The 17,054-nt window shown below is 52.5% G+C and overlaps 1 protein-coding gene across 1 annotated transcript in view; it reads right to left on the bottom strand.

Annotated features, from left to right (window-relative positions):
- Window positions 1–8,660: 8,660 nt before the first annotated feature.
- Window positions 8,661–17,054, bottom strand: part of KDM2A (lysine demethylase 2A) — a 92,868-nt gene continuing 84,474 nt past the window's right edge. The window contains exons 16-21 of the mRNA XM_019737754.2: window positions 16,465–16,554; window positions 14,130–14,842; window positions 12,130–12,293; window positions 11,383–11,541; window positions 10,566–10,781; window positions 8,661–10,162 (exon numbers count right to left, since the gene is read on the bottom strand). Of these exons, the coding sequence (XP_019593313.2) occupies window positions 9,981–10,162; window positions 10,566–10,781; window positions 11,383–11,541; window positions 12,130–12,293; window positions 14,130–14,842; window positions 16,465–16,554 (1,524 nt within the window). The 3' untranslated portion in view covers window positions 8,661–9,980. The remainder of the gene's footprint in view (window positions 10,163–10,565; window positions 10,782–11,382; window positions 11,542–12,129; window positions 12,294–14,129; window positions 14,843–16,464; window positions 16,555–17,054) is intronic.

Below are 17,054 nucleotides of genomic sequence, written 5' to 3'. Positions count from 1 at the left end.
GAACGAGGACCCTTTTACAAAGCAGGAAGCCCTTCCCTGTGCACTTCTCAGACTACCTTCTGAGAATAGCCTCTGCAGAGCTTGAAACCAGAGCACATCAGAGCTGGCAAGGTCCCTCTCAGTGGGCTGAGATACTAGGACTCCAGGCATCAGTCTTGTCTCCTCCCTGTTCCCCTGCCCTAATCTACTGGCGCCACACCCTTCTGTCTGAGAATCTTCTTGAACCTGTCTGCTTCTCAGGATCCCTATGGCTGCTGCCCTGCTGCGGCCCCTGACTAGAGATACCTCTGTCAAATTAAGATCTGATGGAGTTACCGCTGCTTAGCAGGGACGAGCAGAGCTCCAGGCCAGAGGGCGCTCCAGGCCCCACCTACTCTGCCCAAAGCAGATCAAGTGAACAAGTTCCTTAACCTGTAAGTCAAGGTTGGATGACTGTGCCCGGCTCCCCTCCCCAGCTTGTGTTGCCACCACCCTCTGCACCTGGGGTCCCTCTGCCAGGCCACCCATCCATTCTCACCTCTGTGACTTTGCTCTTCCCTGTGCCTGGAAGCCCTTTGTGTGTCCTCATCCCTCAAGGGTCCTGCTCATCCCTTAAGACCCACTTCCTGCCGGTAACCTTCCCCAACCTCCCACCCACTGTGTACATCTCTGATTCTGCACTTACCACCCAGTTCCTTGATTTTGAACATCATCAATTGTAAGATGCCTCATGTCATGTTTTTGACAGTGGGATGGGATGAAGCTTTATTCAACGTTTGCATCAATTGGAAAATGCATCCTGATGTTGGAAGTGCTAATTATGGAGAGAAAAAAAGGTACATACCATCTCCAACTGTAACTGATGCTACAGTTTATCCCTTGCCCCCAGTGCCCACCACAGGACCAGACGCAGAACAGCCTAGTCAATGTTTGATGAGTGAATGAGCTCCTCAGCCGAAGGTGCCACATGGAGTTTGGGGAAGAATAGGGTCAGAGGCACACAGGATGCCACAGCAGAAGGACTAACGTCCCCTCCTCCCACCCCTCCCCAGCTCTTCGGGACTCTGACTACAGCCACACGCTGGCCTGGGTTGTCTGGAGCAGCCTCGATTTAAAAAATTCTTCCTGATGAACTTGTCAGACCAGAGTCCCTGGTGGTTCTCAAATGCCAGCCATCCTGCTTCAGGAAATGGTCCTCCCCTCCCCCCACCACCTGAAAACCGACTGCCCCTCCCACCCACAGCCCAATCTGCAGCCCCAGCAGGCCTGAAGCTGGGGTCCTTCGAGAGAGCCAGTCTCCAGGCTGCCCTTCGTTGGTTCATGGGCAGTGGAAAGCGGCTCCTTTCTAGAAGCCCTGGCTGGGAAGAGGATGGTGTTGGGTTCCTGGCCTGGGCGAGTTTCTGGTCCGGGGAAGGCTATTTTTTGGGGTGGTGCTGCCCTCTGGTGGTTGAGGGAAGGTGGATTGTAAACTTTCTTCAGTCATTCTCTCCACAAACTTTTGTCTCCTGCCCAGACTGTGCCAACCTCTGGATGGGATGCTGGCAGTAAAAGAGGAGGGGAACCCCATCTCTGTCCAGCTGGCAGATCTGCAGACACATCATTACCTGGCATCTCCCCTGGATGACTAATAGGTGTTGCAAACTTAAAACATCCCACACTGAGCCCTTGCTTCCACCACGCAGCCCCTGTGCAGCCTGCTCCTCTGCCGCCTCCCCATCTCAGTCATGGCTACTCCATCTCCCAGAAACCTAGGAGTCATCCTAGATTCCTCTCTTCCCTCATCTGCCCCTGCCACCATGTACACACACACTGTCATCCAGCCTGTCCTGTGGACTACCTGAAGAATACCCCCACTTCTTCCAGTCCTTCCACTGTGCCCTGCTGAACCTGATCTAGTCCCATCACCTCCCACCTGGTGCTGCCGTCCACACCAGGCTCCTCGCGGGACATCCTGCCTCTCATCTAGCCAGAGTTTTTACAGGCCTAAATCAAACCTCACCTCCAATGACTGGCCCTGCACTAAGGATAAAACCCACCCCTTTTCCGTGGCCTGTAAGATCTGCACCGTCTGGCTGCCTGCCCATCTCTCTCATTCAATTCTATCCCCTTAGTCTCGTCTCTCTGGTCTTCCTTTTGTCACTATAACAAGCCACGGTCACTTCTACCATTTCTACCTCAAGGGTCTTTATAATTTCCCTTGCCTTGAGTGCCCTTCCTTGCCTTCCCGGCACACCAGGCTCCTGTTCACCCTGCATCTCCTGGGCTGAAAGCTTCCTGCTCAGGGCGCTCTCCCTTAGTGCCCCTGTTTGTTGTGGTTACTGCTGCCTTCCTTACGCACCTCTCATGGCTCCCAGCACAAAGTTAGGGCCGCAAAGAGAAACAGGATTCAGTGGTGGCTTAGTCCAGTGGGGAAGAAAACCGCTAAATGCATACCTCCAATTAACCTGGCAAGAACTATAATGCAAGGAGGTGGGGTGTCCAGGAGGGTCAGTGGAAAAGTTGGGGAGGGCAGGGGAGAGACAGGGAAGGTCTTGAACTTGACATGTGTGCACGTGAATGTGAATGAGGTTGGGAGTGAGGACTGGCACATGCAGGTTTCCTCCTGCCGGGGCCTCCCCTCTTCATCTCCATCCTGGGCTTTGAAGATTCAGGAGGATGAGTTTGGCTGCTTCCCTGACCTCACCAGGGATGTATGGATGCTGGGATTTCACTTCATTCACTCACTCACTCATCTGACACTGTTTATTGAGCTTCTACTACATGCCAGATACCGGTGCTTGGCCTTGAGGATCCAACATAGGGAGACACAGTGAACTTACGGGCAAACTGCACACAGTAACAACCACTGACATTTATTGGGTTCTCACTATGGGCAGAGCACTGTTTCTAGAGCCCAGATGATCACATTTAATGCTCAAAGCATCCTTATGGGGCAGGTGACAAGGTACTATAAAAGCCAAGGAGCCTCCTCGTGTGAAGCCGTTTGAGGAAGGGCTTTTTTGCTAGAGCCAGAAGGATGGGAGGAAGCAGCTTTGTTAGGGGCAGGAAGAGCTTTCCAGGCATGTGGAACAGCAAGTGCGGAGGCCCTGGTTATCCAGGAGGCTTCCTCAGCTCCAGGACTCCCTCCCTCACAGTCTAAGAACTTGCAGGGGCCCCTCGACAAGTACACACGAGCTGCACGCAACTCTGGCCCGGGCTTCCAGACCTCTGGCTCCGCCCAACTCGCTTCCCGGGAGCGGCGCCTCTTCCTGGAACCCTTCAGAAGGTCACACAGTCTCCGCACTGCCCCGGGCCCCAGTATCCTTTTCCGCTTCGGAGCCTTAGTCCGGACGTGGCACCAGCCTGTGGCCCGCCCCTCCCGGTCTATGGCCGGGTCCCCAACTCTGCCCCAGCCCAGCCCCGCCCCTGGCTCCGGCCCCGCCCCTTGCCCCGGCCCCGCCCCGCCTCTGGCTCCGGCCTCGGGCCCCGCCCCGCTCGGCCTCAGCCGATCTCGGCCTCTGCAGTGCGTTACCCCCGGCCCCCGCCCCGGAGCCGTCTCCAGCGCGCATGCACCCAGGCACCCTCGTCTTAGCCTGGAGCCGGAACGTGCTGTGTTCACGCGGCGCGCGTTTGTGTCTTGACATTCCCAGCCGCCTGTGAGTGTCCGAGGCATGGTCTCGTAGTCCCCACCGGCCCCTTACTGTGGCCACTGGTACTTGCTGTGTCGGGGTACTGGAGGACGTGTGTGGCCAAGATTCGGGGTCAAATGCTAGTGCCACCTCGTATTGCTAGTTGGGTGTCCTAGACAAGTTACTTATCTGAACTTTGCCCTTTTCATCTGTGCAAGGGGAGTCCCCAGCCTGGCCTCACTGGATTGTTTTGAGGGCTAACGGAGATATGTGCACACTGTTGGGCTGGGGGAGATGGCTTTCTGAGTGGCCACTGTCACACGTGGAGTATCTTGGGTCTCACTTGTGTCTCCCTCTAGGAGTCCTCCATGGTCCTTTTCTCTCATTTCATTTCTCCCCTCCTCCTTTCTCTACTTCTGTTTCTCTTTCCTTTTCTGGGTTTTTCAGGATGTTTTCTCTCCATGTGTCTGTGTCTGCTTCTGTCTCTCTGTCTTGCCTCTCTAGCACTCTCATGGCACATTCTGGGGGTACTAGCAGCTGGACCTTCCCGCCTTTTGTAGCTCTCTGGAATGGGGTGGGTGGCAGAGGCAGAAGCTGGGTGACAGCGCCAGGCCAAGGACAAAACCAGGTGCTCCTGAACCTCAGGTGTCTGCTCTTACTGTTTCCTGCCCACATATGGGTGTCCAGCATTGAAGTTCCCTTCTGGGCCTGGGCACCTGGAGAGGTGGTGGATGGACAGGTCTTCCCAGCCAGGAAGTGCCTGGCCTGCTTGGCTACTGCTGGCCACTCAAATGGCACTAAGCACATTGCTGGCATGGAAGGGCAGGAGAGAGCTGGGATTGTCCGCCCCCCTGGATTGGCTACATCATTTGCTGGGCCCATTACACACGAAATGCTGCCCCCTGTTCAAAAATTAAGAATTTCAAGATGGCAACAGCAAGCCTTAAACTAAGCGTGGGGTCCTTCTGAGTTCAGGGCCCTTTTGATTGCATGGGTCACTCACCAGTGAAATTGATCCTGTCTCCCTGTCTTATACACCCACCTTTTATTACACTCAGTAAATTTCCATACTCCCCCCACTCCTGGGGCAGATAAGGGGGGAGGTAGAACTAGCTAAGACTAGCCCCCCTCTCAAGGAATGTGAAGTGCCACAGGAGAGAGGTGTGGGCACATCCAGCCTGGACGCTCAGCAGGGAGTGAGACAGCTGGGGAAAAGGCTCAAGTTCCGGAGTCCCAAGCCCAGTGTTGACATATGTCCCAACTCTGCCACCGGACCATCACTTTACCTCTCTGAGCCTTGGCTTGTCATCTATAGATGGGACACGTGCACGTGGTGCGGTGTGAGCGAGAAATGCAATCACGTGTACGTAGAAAGGCCAGGGAGCTGGTGGATAGGGCCCCCACTTGAGCCGGAGTCGTTTCTACCAGCCAAGACATTTCAGGCACCTGTTCAATGGCCATGACTCAGTTTCTCACCTTAAAATGAGGATAATAGTAGTAGTGTTGCTGTGAGGACTATATGAGTTACATGGAAGTGTTTACAACAGTGGCCAACACGTAGTGAGGCCCATTAGACAGACACCAGCTGTTTTTGCTACTATCGTTGGCTGAGGAAGACAGAGGATGTCCAGGTTAATCACTTCTGGTTGGAGGGGAAACGGGAAGGGCTTCTGGAGGAAGAGGTGTTTGAAGGAAGGATCGATTTTTCAGAGTTGTGGTGAGAGTGGCATACCACATCCTAAACACAGCCACGCCTGGGGCTCAGAGGTATCCAGTTCAGCCCCTTAGAAGAGCCTACTATGTGCCCACCACAGTGCTTCCAATTTTACAGATGCCAGTGGCAGGATGAGTGTGTTAGTTAGACATGATCATGGAGGGTTACTGCAAGTTTTTATGTGCCTTAGGAAGGTTCACAGCTGAATGCAGGATTGGAAATAGCCACGCCCCCAGAAAATAATGGCTGGTAGCATTAGCACAAGAAACGAGCGGGAAGATGTATGAGGTAGCAGAAAGTGAATTTGGAGAAAGTGGCGACAGATTGGCTGTATCAGGGAGGGATGGGCCTCTGGGTATCCAACCTATTGGGAACACTCACTCAACAGTATATCTTGGGCATCTATTATGTGCCAAGCTCTGTGCCAGCTGCTGGGGATAACATGGTGAGCAACACAGACTGACCTCTGTCCTTGTGGAGCTTCCCGGTGAGCGGGATTTCAAGGAGTTCTGAAAACCAGGAGGGTACTGTGGGAACATGTGATCCGGTCTTGGGCAGGGTGGGAGACGGCTTCCTAGAGGAAGTGACATGTAAACTGAGGAAGGTGTACCAGCAGAGGGAACAGCATGTGTAAAGGCCCAGAGATGGTAGAATTGAAAAAAAAAGTTGGCTATGGGTAGAGAGGAGTAAATGGGCAAATGGTGAGGAAGCTTGAGGACTTTATCCTGAGACAGACATTCGGTACTGATGGGTTTTCAGCATAGTCAATTCTTTTACATGTTCTGGCTCCCAACATGAGGACACAGTTTGCCTAGAGGCCTCAGGGCTCTTGCTGTGGTCAAGGTTCTGGACAATGGTGGCTTGAACTAAGGTCGCAGGGAAGAGGTTACTGTGAGACAGATGGTTTCTGAGATATTTAGGAGGCAAAACTGACCCTCTTCCTTTTCTGGCAAAAACCAAACGGCCACATCCATCTCCATCCTCAGGAAGCAATCGTGTGAGTAGTCCATTGTCCGAGCCCATTCTTTTCTAGAACGTGCAGAACTGGAGATGGTCCATAACTGTCTGTATGCGGATCCCCCAGCACCGCTGAGGGAGGTGAAAGCCTCCTCTGGCACTCCCTGCTCTCCTAATGCTGCTGTTGGGGGAGGAAGTGGTCTCCGGCAGCACCCAGCACACGTCTGAAGGCCAGAAGCTTGTACCCAACAAGTCAAGTGACATAAAACAGCAGGATGTGGTGAGACAAATGGCACCCGGAGTCTGTCTAGCCCAGACCTTGTTCAGTGACCCAAGCAGGCACTGCCCTTTAGAGGATGGAGGTGGGCCTTGGCTAACAGCTCTCCAGGAATAGCAAGTCTAGAAACCTCAGCTTCTGTTCCCAGGACACCACAAGGGTCCTTTCCAGCTCTCCCCATGACTCTGCAGGGCGGCTCCAAGCACTGCCTTGGTGGGGTGGGGGGCAGGGGATTAGGTATTCTCATACTTTTCATGTCCATTAAAAAGTTCGGTGAAGGAAAATGAGGTGTTTCTAGAAGCTGCTTCTGCTCAAAGGGATGAAGCAGGCAACCCCTGGCCTTGGTCTCCAGCAGAACCTGCAAGACCTCGGACTCATTCTGTCGTGCGCGCACGCGCACACACACGCGCGCACACACACACACACACACCAAGGCAGAAAAGGTTTTGTTTTTTTGTTTTTAAAATCTTTTATTAAAAAAAAAAAAAACCCAAATCAAAATATTTCCCATTGGAGGCTCTTTTTTTGTCTTTTAAAAATTTTATTACACAAATATCTCCCATTCCCACGTGAGAGGAAAGATGTTCTTGCTCTTTCTAAAACCGATAGTGGAGAATGTTTAGGAAACAAAAGTCCGACTAGCTTCCCTCCTTCCCTGGCCCAAAGTGACCCTAATGTGTCAGCTGAGAGAGCGTGACTTGCCCCTTAATGCTTACATTTAATTTAAATTTCTTAGCACAACATTGGAGATTGACTAAATCAGCAACAAAAAATATATATTTACAATATTTCTCCAAAACAAAACAAAACAAAAAAACAAAACCAAAAAACCAAAAAAACCCAAAAAACACAACCAAACCCTTTAAACATAGTGACTTTAGGAGTTTTATTTATGGAGCAGTTATTTTTTTTTAATCACCAAGTGATTTTATATTATATATATATATGTATATATATATAAATTTTCTTCCTTTCCTTTGTGGTTTTTCGCCCCGGTGCTTGGAAAGATGGAGGCAGGGTGTCTGGTCCTGTGGTCTGAGGGCAGGCTCTCCTGGCAAGGCTGTATCTAAGAGCAGATTGCAGGAAATGCGATGGAACTCCAGGGTTCCTCTGTCCCCAGAGACATTTCTTTCCTCCACATGGACCAACCCTCACCTCTGAAAACCATTTTCCCCATCACAGTCCCAGAGAATAGGAAAGCCCAGCAAGGGCATAGGTCCATCTGCCACCACTCCTGGGCTCTCTTTCCTGCTGACCAATTACGTGCACGGTAAAAATGCTTGTTTTTCCAAACCAAAAACAAACAAAAATAAAAACCAAAACCCACAACAAACCATCAGCTTGGAAATTTCTGTGGATGAAATGTCCCAAAGTCAGAGGCACTCTCCCGGCACAATCCCTGCTCTGAAGGGGTCTCTCCACCTCCCCTTTTATAAAAAGACAACAAAACAAAACAATCTTTTCAGTATTTTCCACAGGAGCAACCAAAAAAAGGCAGGAAGCTTCCAATTATAGGTCATTGACAATAATATTAATAAGGTTTTTGCTCAATACCCAGGGTTCTTTACAGAGAAGTTCCCCTAACTGAGGCACTCTGGAATAAGTCACTGGCATTTCCTCAAAGTTTCAGCCCCAGGTGGCTGGGGCCTGGAGACCAACGGAAGGGGGCAGAGGGTCACGGGAACAGACTGCTGCTTTGAAGGTGCAGCCAAGAGAATCAGCAGATTGGAAGAAACAGACATAATGTCACCCCCTCCTACCAGGACCCAGTTTGCTTAGGAGGCCAGTCAATGCCAGGGTCAAAGCTGGGCTAGGTGGCAAAGAGGGGGCCCCTCTGCCTCTATTGCTTTGGAAGTGGCAAGGGTGCGGTTGGCGTCTCTCCTCAGGGTGTCTGGGCTCCTTGCCACCCCCTGTAGGGCTTCAGGAGGAGGAGAGCTGAGACCGGGCTGCAGGAAAGGGGGCAGGGCGGGAGGGATGGGCTTCAGGACAAGAAGTGGGGCAAGGTTGTGCTATCACTGTCCTTCCCAAGGGGCGCAGAGTGCAAATCGGCGTCTACCACTTATAAGCTCTTGCGATTGAGCATCTCCTCACACACTTCACTATTGACCCAAAAGAAATTCCGACCTTTCTTTTTTTTTTTTTTTTTTAAAGTGCAAAAAGCTCTCTGCTGCCCTAGAGAGAGGATCTTTGGACAGGCCGTTCAATGCAAAGTAAAAGGGGGCAGCTGATGGGGCTTGACACAGGGCGGTGGAGTGGGAGGCACCACGCTCCCCTCCCTCCCTCCCTCCACACACACCTACACGCACACGTACTACACTCAGCCACACACACAGAGGCACATGCACACCCCCTTCCACAGCTGCAGGTAGAGGGCAGGTGACTGGCTTCTAAGCAGGAACTCTCCCTCACCCCCCAAAGGGGCCACATCAGGGAGCCGCTGGGGCTGGACCTGGTTCTGGGCTCTGGGGGCTACACTACACCGGAGGCCTGGTGCCTGCTGGGAGGCAGGTGGGGACTTGGTCCAGGTCTCTGTTTCCCCAGCTGGGGGAAGACAGGCTGCTCCTTCTGAAGACACACTTCGTGGGAAAAAGCCCTCTTCAGGGAGGAATAGAGACATGTGGGAAGGGCAGTGGGGGGCTGAGGGGGATGGGGACAGGAGATGGTGCCTGTCTCAGAATCTGCTTAGGAAGCAATACAATGGGGGTGTCCCTGGGATACACAGTTCCAGCTCCTCTGAAGAGCTTCAACCCCAGTAAGTGCAACAAGGACCTCATGGAGACTAGCGGGCAAATCTGGGGTGGGGTAACCTCATTATGTGAATGACACGAGCATCGGATGGAGCTAAAGGGAGGAGAGGAGGGAGCACGGACGTGGACGAGAGGGTTCCGACACCTCAACAGCACCGGTGTGATCGGCATGGGTCTGGCATTGCTGGGGCTGCTGGCCCCTCCTGCGTGAGCCGGGAGAGTGACAGAGGAGAGACACGCACTGGACACCACAAGGAGAACCTGGCCACCGAGACGGGGCCACTTTCTTCCCTGGGAGTTTGCTCAGAACCAGGCACTGCGGGGACCACGGATGGGGGGAGGGCCCCAGGGCCCAGCACAGATGACAGCTGCGCAGACAACCCAAACTGAGAGCCTGGCCTCCTGGCGGGCGGGCGGGCGGGCGGGCGGGCGGGCGAGCAGGCACCTTGACAGCACACAGCCTGTGCTTTCCCCTCTGGCTGCTACTCCCTTCTCCTCAGGAGGGAGAGGAGCAGGCAGGTAAGCCTGGCATCCACCACCTCTCTGCCCTGCCTGTGGGGGAAGGGCTCAAGGGACAGGAGAGCAGAGAGGGAGTGTGTCATTGGCCTCAGAGCCCGTGCAGGGTCGGGAAGAGAGGCTCTCCTGGCTGGGGAGTCAGGGGAAGATCAGTTTCCTGTTCAGCCTGGCCCGGGTGTGTCTTAGCTGATCTTCTGTATTAGCTTCTCGTCAGACAGGCAGTAGAGACTGTTGATGGACAAGTCTGAGATGAAGTGCTCGCAGGCTTTCCGAGTAATCTGCTTGCATCCTCGCAGGTCGATCAAGGTGACATTGGCGATGCGCCGCAGGTAGATCAGGGTCTGGTCTGTCAATTTATTGCAACCTGTGGAGAAAGTGACCACGAAGACATGGCTAGGTACACATGGCCCTAGGAGCTTGCCTCTGCCGCTCAAGTCCCCAGCCCTTTCCCTCAGAGTGCTGAACAAAAGCCCTCTTTGTCCCGTTACGACATGGCTCAGAGACCAGAAGTGCCATCAGCACTGTGGCCTCTGAAGGCCCTGCTGCCTCACTCCCCGCATTGATGACCAAACCGCAGCGGGTGCTGGCCACGCTCTCAGGCATGTGACAGTGACTGCAGGACTCAGCGCCCCATCAGTTAAAAAAGGGCGAGAAATCCATGTCCTGGTCCAGATGTGAGAAATGAGTCAGTGCCAGTCAAGCTCCAAGAAGGGCTGGGCCTCTGGGAAGCATGCACACCGCTGGGCATCACACACTCAGCAGCGTACCTGCCATGTTGAGTTCCGTGAGGGAGTAACGAGTGGAAGACCCGACAGCGGTAAGCAGATTGGAGGACTGATCTGTCAGGTGGCTGCAGTGACTGAGGTCAAGTCGAGACAGGAGGGGCATGTGGCGAATGATGAGGCGAAGCGTGGCATCTGTGATGTCAAGGCCTGCCAGCCGGAAGTCGGTCATGTTCCGGAGCTTGCTGCGATTGTCCTGACCTGCACAAGCGTGAGAAGAGCCTAGCTTAAGACTTTTCACTTGAGTCCAGCTCCCACACTGCAGGCAGCTTCAGCTCCTGGCTGGCCAGGCCCCTTGCAGGGTTAAGCAGAACTGCCCAAACCCAGCCCGGCCTTCAGGGCGTGAGCAGTGTGTGGGGGCAGTTTCCAGGAAACCAGACATGTTTCCTTTCTTCCCAGCTGCTAGATTATGCCTCACACAGCAAAAGGGTATGTGCGGAATGCTCCTCCCCTTCCCACACTCCTGCACTTGTCTAGACCATCCTGCAAATAGCTTTTAATGTTCTACCTCAACCAGGAAGCCTTCCAGACTTCCCCAGGCTTTATACTCTCTGGACCCCAAACTCCACTGGACTCGCAAACTGGACTTACGCCTGTGTTCGTAGGCAGTGATCTGGCTGTAAATAGTTAGCCTGTACTTGTACAGAGTCCATGCTGCTCTCAATTCGCACTCTTCTAGATACTAGCACAGCACCATGCCTGAAAACTACCTTAGCTTCTGAGGATGCAGTATGTTGAAAGACAAAGCTACACACAACATGTGTTGAGAGCGGAGCACGGAGAAGTCAGGCGCAGAGCGTACCCGGTTTATCAGCCGGTGGAGTCAGCAAGTCCCGAATTTGAGGGTCCTTGATTCCTACCGCCCACCGAAGGTCGAGGGTCCTGAGAAGGGGGCAGCTGGAGGTGCTGAGGGCAGAGACTGCAGACCAGGAACAACCTGCGAGGAGGAGGTCTTTCAGTCCTGCAAGAGAAGGAAACACACACGCAATAATATATGCTCCGTCAGCACATCCCAAACCTTCGCTACCGCTGACCTAAGGCAAATGGATTCCCAGTCTAATGGGAGAGAGGAACTATGTCCTTATCTTACTCTAGTAACCCAGTTTACAGATTCCTCTGAGCACCCTCCTATATGACATCTGCTAGCTTGGTGGTAAAACCAATCGCTAGTGCCTGCCAGAGCAATGCAAGTGTGAGTGACTTCCTGTCTTTCTAAGACCTCAAAATGCTGAAGGGAACAAGGCCTTACAAAAGGGGGCGATCAAGGCAACCTCTTCCTCAAATTTCCTCTTCAGCAGCCATGGTGAGAAGACTGCAGGGCTGGCAGCAGCACCCGATCCCACTCTCTCCGTTGTCTAGTGCGGTGACTGGGCAGCCAGTCCTGGGTGGTGCCTTGGGGACTGGCAGTTAGGGTGGCCCTGGGTAAATCTCTCACTAAGCAGCAAGGCGAGGACCACTGTCCGGAAGCGTTTCTGAGAAGCACGGCCACCGAAGCAGCTTTCCCTGCCTGTGCCTGGGGCCCTGGAAGGGCAGCGGTGGGGCTGCTCACCTGGCAGCCTATTGACGAGCCATGTCAGCTGTTTCTTGGAGACGTTGGTCCAACTGAGGTCGAGGCTGACTGGCTGCCTCTTGATGATGCCGCTGAGAGCCTGCGGTACAATAGCCTTACACCTACTCAAGTCAATTTTTGTCCAAAGTCTCTTGTCGCAGCACCTGGGACAGAAGGAAAGAGAACTAGCTGTCAGTAACCTGACATCTCTTGTCAGAGGAGCTCCCATCAGGCTTGCTGGTGGCTTCTGGTGGGTCACCCTCCGTAGGTTCTCCTACAAGCATACAAGGATCGTGCCTGTTGTTTTTGGCCACAGAGAATAGGGCTTGTCCTCTAAGGCAACCCTACAGGTTACGTACTGGGTAACTTGACCAGTTCCCTTGACTTATTTTGGACAGACTGAGAACACAGCAGAATTGTTAGGGACACACAGCAAGCAATATGCTATAACCCCTCCTGCACATTAAAATGGTCTGGCTCCCACCAAAGTGCAGAGAGGGGAGCTGGCCTCCACTCTCTCCCTGGCCAGTCGCTCCCAGCTGCCTGAGATGCAGGTTGCTACTTGGCTCACCCACAGTTAGCTCGTCCTGCCTGAAGCTCTAGAGAGAGCCTGTTACTGCATCAAGCCCCAAGAGGCTCTTTATCATCAGGCCTAGAGTCCTTCCCACCCTTGGGTTTCTGCCTCAGTGCTATTGACATTTTCTAGCCAGTCCAGACCAGACCTGAAAGGGAGAGGCCTCCCACAAGTTACAAGTCCACAGGCCACAAATAGCGCTGCAACATGCAGGCTTCTGTTTAATATTTTACAGTCCCCGCCCCATCCCCCAGCTCAGAGTCTGGCTGGCAGAAGGGGAGAAGGGGAGAAGGGGAGACGGTACATAATGGGAGTCTTATGTGGTTCGGCCTGGAAACCGAGGGACAGAGCCAGGCAGGCCTACTAGCCCTACAGAGAAATATTGGGAGAATTTGGGTAGATCACATATTAATTCAGATTTGGGAAATAAACTTGTGTTTGTGAAGAATGGGTCTTTATTTAAAGACTAAAGATTTCACCAATGGCACATGGAAACCTTGTAACAGAAACAAGCTGCTTACAATAGAGTAGTGGATCTCAGACTTGAACTTGTATCAGAAGCCCCTGGAGAATTTAAGAACAGACTGCCTGGCTCCAGCCCCAGAGGTTCTAATTCTGGAGAGGTCTGAGATGGGCCTGAGAACCTGCATGTCTAACAAGGTCCCAGGTGATGCCACTGGTCTGGGCATTACACTCTGAGAACTATTATAAATAAGGTTTGACCCAGATATAAAGGATATGTCCTAGGGTCCAGGAGCTTAAGGAAAAACAATGACCTGTGAAAATCCCTGTTCATCATTCTGGGATTTTTCCCCCCCCAAGTGTCTTAATGTTTAACTTGAGAAGGAATGGTAGGTCTTGTTAAAATAGACAACTAAGTCTCAGGAAGCTTTAAAATTGGATCTTGCTTGTTGGAGAAAGCAATTCTAGTTTAGGTTTGGGGAATGAGAATTAAAACTGGAAAATTGTGAGCACCTTCAAATTTTTGGAAAAGCATGTCCACCTCTCCCATGAGGTGGAGGAGGGCTTACTGGAACTCATCTGTCTCCAGCACCAGGAGAGTGATTGGCACATCACAGGCTCTCAACAAATGAGTGATGAGTTCAGCTGACTTGGGGGAAACTTACGACTCTGAACTTTTAGGACGAACTGTACAAATATATCCCCCAAATCAGTTTCCTATGCCCAATAAAGAGAGATGGGAAAGTAGGGAGCAGGGAGAGGCAAAAGGCCCAATTTCCCTCAGGCCACTCGCAGGCACGACTGGTCACATTGTTAGCAGGACCCCAGCCTGGGGAACAGACTCGGGGGATTCAATCCTTTAGGATCTGACAAGCCTCCAGATCCAAGACGTATGCTCTTCTCATATGGACAACCTGCCACCGACTCCCGTACCCCTATTCCTGATCCCTGTATCCCTGCTCACCATTTATACCACGTCTTGCACACTCGCATACATTCACAAAGTTCTCTGCGGCTGAGGTAGCGGAAGACAGACATCCAGACCTCCCGCTGCATCCAGCTTTCGTCTCCATCCTGAGCCCAACTGCCCCGGCCATTCAGCCTGGCCGCACCCCCCTCCTCTGCACTGTCATCTTCCTCCTCCTCCTCCTCCTCTTCCTCCTCCTCTCCCCCCAGCCCCTCCTCATCCCCACGCTGGGGGGTTCGGGCTGGGCAGTGCTGCACTAGCACGCGGGGGGAATGGCGAAGGTTGGCAGAGGAGGCCGTGATGGCCTGCAGCTTGGGCACAATGGATGTCCCGTGGAGCTCTTTGGTGGGCCTCTGCAGCGTGACAGTGAGGTACGATCCCCGGATCTTGGCTTTCTCAACTTCAGACAGCTCCTTTTTGCCGCTGGGATTGTTCTCCTTTTCCCGTACCATGGTGCGCTCTGTGGCCTGCAGCCGCAGCAACTGCCGCCGTTTGAAGCGCTCATCGCGGCTGGCACTGTGGTGGTCGCTGGGGCCAGCCCCAGGGGATGACCGAGTCACCATACCCCGGGGGGAGACCGGGTCATGGATGAGCTGGAGCATGGAAGTGGGTGAGTGAGGCGGGGGCGTGAGGGGCTCGTCGCAGCTCCGCAGGGGCCGCAGGACTTTGGCTTGTACGGCTTCTTCATCGCTCTCTTCCATCTTCCGCTTCTGTAAAACAGGCCCCAAGCCACATCAATGCCTCTTTTCTTCAAAATGCTCTAAATTTACAAGGTGAGCCTCCCTGTTGCTCTCAGGGGACCAGAGAGAAGACAGATCAGTTTTTCTATGGGGGAAAAGCACCAAGAGATGCTTCTTTCAGCGTCTGGTGGAAGAAAGAGATGCTAATGGTGAAAGGAAAGCGGCCTAAGCACACCATTTGGACTGCCACGCAGCACGTGACAGCAGCGAACACCAGTGTCTGAGCTCGCCTCTGCAGGCTGCTTCTTCCACTCAGCACCCCACCCTCTCCCTAGAAACCGACTGCATACGAGGTCAAGCAGAGAACGAGAACCTCTGTGAAAAACCGCCCCATTCCCAGAAGAATGTGCTCTGGATTAAAAGGAGGGATTCAGGTTTGGTGAGGCCAACCTTCCACAAAGAACCGGCACCTCCTCCTATGCCACTTGTGCCTCGTCACTTGTCCCTTGCTGGAGCCCACCGTGGTTCTGTTCCGATGAAGCCTAATCGTCGTGTTCCACTAGGTATCACAGCAGCAGTAGTTGATTTTCCTTAAGGAAACATTTTCTGTCCCTAAGTAACAAACCTGTTCCTTTTCTCCTTGCATTCTTAGATCACTATGGTTGGGAGAGAATGACCACCTTTTGGGTGCTGGCTTTTACAATGTGTCAGAAGGTAAAACTATAATACAGCACCTGCTAACCCATCTGCTACAGCAGAGTAGCAAGCAGCCACCACCCCTAGTGAAGACAAATGTAAAACGAACTAGCATGAGAACTTGGAATAAATACAGAGAAGTTTAGCACTAATCGCCTCTAGAAATCCTTGCTCTCAAAGATAGTAGACTGAAAATCCAATTAACTCAATTGCCCCAGGGGAAAGAAATAGGAAGGAGACCAGGAAACTTGTCCCCACTCCTGCACAGTATACAGAGCCCACGGGGTCTGGGTGACTGACAGCAGGCCCCGCCTCCTCTGTATACGCCCTTAGCAGGTCTTGTCTTGCTGGCCTGAGTAACCAGAGTCCTTTTGGCCCTTTGACATTACTGGCGACCACTGGGCCAGCAACCGCAGCTGCTCAGGGCCAAGGTCATAGGCCTGGCCTTATCTGGGGGAGGGGCTGCCTCTGTAGGACACATTTGGGCACGTGGGAAGGGCTTTCTGTGAGGCACAAAGGTAAAGATGCAGAAGGAAAAATGTGAACCTGCTTAACTGGAAACTCCAGTACACCGCTGCATTTACCAGCTGCCTCAGGTCACTGCCTCCCCTCAAGTTTCATTTTGCAGGAACAACCCTACTCACCTCATTTTCCTCTTCAAACAGCCCAGCTATGGTTCCTCTTTTCCTAGGGCCGCAGAATGTAAAAGGACCCCAGCAATTTGCAGACCTCAAGCAGAACAAGGTTCAACACCCCAAAACCAAACATTAAAAACTCAAAAAACCCCAAAAAATAACCAAAGGAAAAAAACGCTATCAAACAAAACAACATTAAAAAAATATTATCTGGGTCAGAAAAACCATGTGACTAAAGTTGCAAAAGCAACCGTACAGCCATCTCTGAAGCTTGACACTTCCTTTCTTCTCACAGCGTAAGTCTGGATCAAGTCCCCTTACCTGGGCTTTCTCTGAGCTGTCCTCCTGGTAGCACTTTGGACACTCCCAGCAATTTGGCAATTCCTCGTTAAGCAAGCCCTCTCCATCCATCTATAGGCAGATAGGCATGTTAAACATCTGTCTCATTGAAAAAAAAAAAGAAAAAAAAAAAGGCAACCCCCCCCCCAAAAAAAAAAAAAAACCCCAAAAAGCCTGTCTCTCAAGTCTCCTTTACCAAATATCACACGGTGGGGAAGCACCTGGCAGCGTTTACTCATTCCTAAACACATTGGTCCACGCAAGAGAAAAAAACGAGAGCCACCTGGTCCCACTCCAGCCACTGGGAGACTGGCCACCCTCAGTCTTGGTTACTTGATCAAAGTTAGGCTCCATGAGGAGATGCCGAAAAGTCTGGGCCAATCTGGGGTCTACTCGGGACACACGTATTCTCCTGAGGGTCACGTGCCACTTTGCAAAGGGAACTGAACACACAGGCATGGTGTCAAACCGGATCTTGACAGTGGGGCATAGTAGTTACGACTGCTTGGGTTCAGAGACTAGTGAGCTAGTCTCTGTGACTCAGTGTTCTCAATGTAAAGTGGGGATAAATA

Source organism: Rhinolophus sinicus, linkage group LG06 (assembly GCF_036562045.2).
Source record: "Rhinolophus sinicus isolate RSC01 linkage group LG06, ASM3656204v1, whole genome shotgun sequence".
NCBI classification, from domain to species: domain Eukaryota; kingdom Metazoa; phylum Chordata; class Mammalia; order Chiroptera; family Rhinolophidae; genus Rhinolophus; species Rhinolophus sinicus.
Note: the sequence above shows the minus strand (reverse complement) of the source record. Positions and strands in the feature narration are given on the sequence as shown.